Here is a 3,890-nt window from a genome sequence, read left to right on the forward strand (position 1 = left end):
TAAGTCATTATTTACGGAGACGCAGGGGGAACCGTATCTGATGGGGGAACGGGGCTCGACGTAACAGCAGCAACTCGAGCACATTGCTGTCCCCTATATGTCAAGAGGACAAATAACACCTTTTCTGTTCTAATTGCCAACCCGCCACAGTGACGTGTGTGTTGATCAAATTCACCCGCCACTTCAAATATTTACCCGCATTTGGCCGGTGGCGGGTGCTAGTTTCCACCCCTGTCTACAACTGATTAACTTTTGGTGTGAACCCAATTCAAGATGGCCACCATAGCTAATCGATCTTGGCTAACACAGTAGTTTCGATAATTTGGTCAAATTTACACAGCTAAATTTGGTATAGCATGAGCTAAGAGTCATCCTCAACATGCAACCTTAGCACTAACAGATCTTTAAGTTCTCACAATATTGCACAAGATTGCACATACTGTCATAACTGCTAAAGCAGGATGAAGAACAACTGCAATGGGAGCAGTGATCTGCAAGAAGGGAGTAGACAGATTTGTTTGTTTTTAAGAATGATGGTGCTGAAAAACGAAATTAGCAGGATGGTTTAGAGTTTTGGGATAGAATATTACTGGGGTACTTGTTTGACATGAGTCATTCATGTAATGATTCTGGGGTCTCTGTGTTTTTCTTTGTAGATTTTAAGTTATTTTTATTTTTGCCATCTTGTTCTTTGTGTTTTATTTGGTTACTCTCATCGTTTTGTTTTGTTTTTTTCCCCTGTATCATTTTCCATTGCATTCCTTTGTTTACTAATCAGACCAGTTGCATTCACTTGTTTCTCACCCCTCCTGGTTCTCATTTCTTACCCATCAATCCTTAGGTATTTACTCACTCCTGACAGTTCAGCAACAATTTTTTTCTCTAACTTTTATTGCCAGTGCAACAACAATAAAAGAAGCCACAGAAGTTTATCTTAAGAAAACTTACAACACCAGAGTATAACCAGTAAAAGTGACAAATTATTCTGAAATGTACCATTTTTGTAAAAAAATAAAATAAAATAAAAAATAACAGAAATTCACATTTTGTTATTTTATATTATTTTCTAATTACTCTTAGCTCACCCCTTATGTCTGCTTGCAGATGAGGTCGGTTGTGTGGATCCGGTCCAGTGTCAGCGTATTTGTGGCGCATCAGTGGGCTGCTCCAATATCGCTTACCCTAAATTGGTGGTAGAACTAATGCCTGTGGGTGAGTCACAAGAAAACACATGCATCCAATCTTCACATACATTCATGTGGTAACTCGGACATTGTTCGGTTGAGAAAACGACAACAAGCTAAATGAACTATGTCATGCAAAAATATAGAGGTTTAACATTAGCTAATGTAGTGTTCTTTCACACCAGTTTATCATTTTTGAGAAAGAGTTTTATATACATTCGTTTTTACATAACTGATCGAAAGTGAACAACGCACCATCCACATATAGATCTTTAACTTTCTGAGTGCCTTTGACTTTCCATATTTTAAATCCTCCATCATTTTTACCAGAGGTAAAACTTTCATTACCCCAGATAAGGGTAAATTGTGAAAACTCTGGAGGATTACCCATATGTTTATGTGCTGCATGCCAAGTTACAATTGTAATTTTTTTAAAAAAAGGTTATTTGTGTTCTTTTTAGTGTCCTAACATCAGAAGAATATGGGAAGGTGGTTAAGGGTAAATCTGGAACAGTCAGTTGCTCAACGTCCACTCAGGCTGGAGATGTCGTTGGGCAAAAGTAATGGGTAGCTGATGTTAGCTGGGCAGCCATATAATACCATCTGAGATTAGGGACTTGAAGTCCACCTCTTTCATAGGGCAGATAGAGTAGCTTTAAACGGAGTCTTGCTTTTCTATTACTCCAAATAAATTGGTTGAATAGTTTGTTCAAACTGTCAAATAATGAATCTAACAGTGGCAATGTAATTGTTTGGAAATAATTTTGGCAAGATTGTCATTTTTAGGATATTTATACATCCTATCATAGATATAGCAAATACAGCATCGATTTAGCATTTTGGTGACTTTTTCCACAAGACGGTCATAATTTGCTGTGCTTATTTCACTGAGGGACGGGGTGATCTTGACACCTAAACATTTGAAACTTTCTGCAGTCATTTTAAATGGGGAGCCACAACATGACTTTTGAGAAAGAGCTGAGTTATAAGCCTGCAAAACAATTTTTAAAATGGTACTTCTTTGGCTATCCATTAGCCAAGCCTGGATAAAGACATTTGACTCTTTCCTAATACTTTGTGCTCTATGACTGATTTTGTGACTGATAATATATTAATTGTTGATAACTATTTGACAGAACATCATGAAACATGAAATGGTGTACTAATGGAAATTACAAATGATATAATTCATACACTGGCACAAATACAAAAGATTAAAGCACATTTAAATTGCTGTACAAAAACATTTTGATTTTGGAGCAAGGAGCAAAAAACCCTTTTGGACGCTCTGCTGAGTTCTCAGTATTGAGTTTTGAAGCATTGCTCGAATTTAGATGTGGGACTTGGTTGTGACTTGGAGAATTGCTGGAATCTGTACGTGGGGCTTGGCTGGGGCTAAGGACTGGACAAAGGGCTGAGCTGAGACTGGGGCTAGTGCTGAGAGGCACAATTTATGGGGGAGGTGGCTTCAGTGCCAGTCATGTTCACCAGAAGGTGATTACTGAATGCAAGACAGGTGGGTTGATTACAGATTAGACTGGTGGGAATAAAACTAAAAACAAGGGTCGCTCTGCTTTGACACACCTATTTTGAATGACTGAGTGATTAACAGGCTTTTGCAGAATTTGAAGACCTGCTGAAGAGAAGGAAAACATCTAAAACATGCAGGATAGTGGCCCTCTAGTACCAGGATTGGACACCACTGTTTAAAGTAACAGAATTTAGGACATAAAAAATAATACTGAGAACACTCTGTGAAAAATAGGAAAAAAAAAAGAAAACTAAAACTCACTAAAAACAGGAAAACCTATACCTATAACATTTTTTGTGATGTTTACACACAAAAGCAATATTAATTTAAGACATACAATTGGTATAACCGGGTGTCATTACCACCGACATGATTAACAGTCAATGTCTATGATTACCCTAAGCTAGCAGTTTTATATCAAATTCTATTATGAACAATAATATTATTGATAATTTATGATGACAAGGCTGTTTTTTTTACTTTCCTCACAGGTCTTCGTGGTCTGATGTTAGCAGTAATTTTAGCTGCTCTGATGTCATCTCTGACCTCAATTTTCAACAGCAGCTCCACTTTATTCACTCTGGACCTCTACCACAAAGCCAGGCCAAGAGCTTCGGAGATGGAACTCATGATAGTTGGAAGGTAGAAGTAAAGAGAGTCAATGCTCACTGTAAATAAAAGTCATAAATTCTGCTACATTTCTGAAAAAAAAACTGCAAATCAATTTATCTTTACAACTATTTTTTTCTATTATTTATTTAAGAAATGATTTCTTTAATTAAGAGTTGACAGTTTAACAATTTTAAGGAATTTCTTAAGTATAGGGTCAAGATAGTGGAAAAACCCTACAGATGTTTAAGGAAATTTTAGGGACAAACTACTGTAAAACTAATTTTATGTTAAGAAAGCCTTAAATCAGATGTTTAAAAATCCATTCTAACATTACTTTGTGCAACTTGATTCACAATCTTGCTTAAGGCTTGAACATGTGTAGTTGCTGAAGATTGCCCTGTTGCTCTTAGATGTTCTAAATTTTGGTCCAGTCATAGGCGCCGGAACCACTGGGGCCAGGGGGCCATTGGCCCCCCCACTTTCCGGCCCTGGCAGTGCGCTGCGTGTTCCCACCAGACGGCTGCACAGACTGCACGCGACTCTCACAGACTGTGACTAACGTG

The 3,890-nt window shown here is 37.7% G+C and overlaps 1 protein-coding gene across 1 annotated transcript in view; it reads left to right on the plus strand.

Annotated features, from left to right (window-relative positions):
* The window catches only part of slc5a9 (solute carrier family 5 member 9), a 64,106-nt gene that overhangs the window by 31,851 nt on the left and 28,365 nt on the right, over positions 1-3,890 (plus strand). Inside the window, exons 10-11 of the mRNA XM_017432199.3 lie at positions 1,105-1,212; positions 3,207-3,357. Coding sequence (XP_017287688.1) covers positions 1,105-1,212; positions 3,207-3,357 — 259 coding nt within the window. The remainder of the gene's footprint in view (positions 1-1,104; positions 1,213-3,206; positions 3,358-3,890) is intronic.

The sequence above is a fragment of the Kryptolebias marmoratus genome, linkage group LG12, assembly GCF_001649575.2.
Source record: "Kryptolebias marmoratus isolate JLee-2015 linkage group LG12, ASM164957v2, whole genome shotgun sequence".
Classification (NCBI taxonomy): Eukaryota; Metazoa; Chordata; class Actinopteri; order Cyprinodontiformes; family Rivulidae; genus Kryptolebias; species Kryptolebias marmoratus.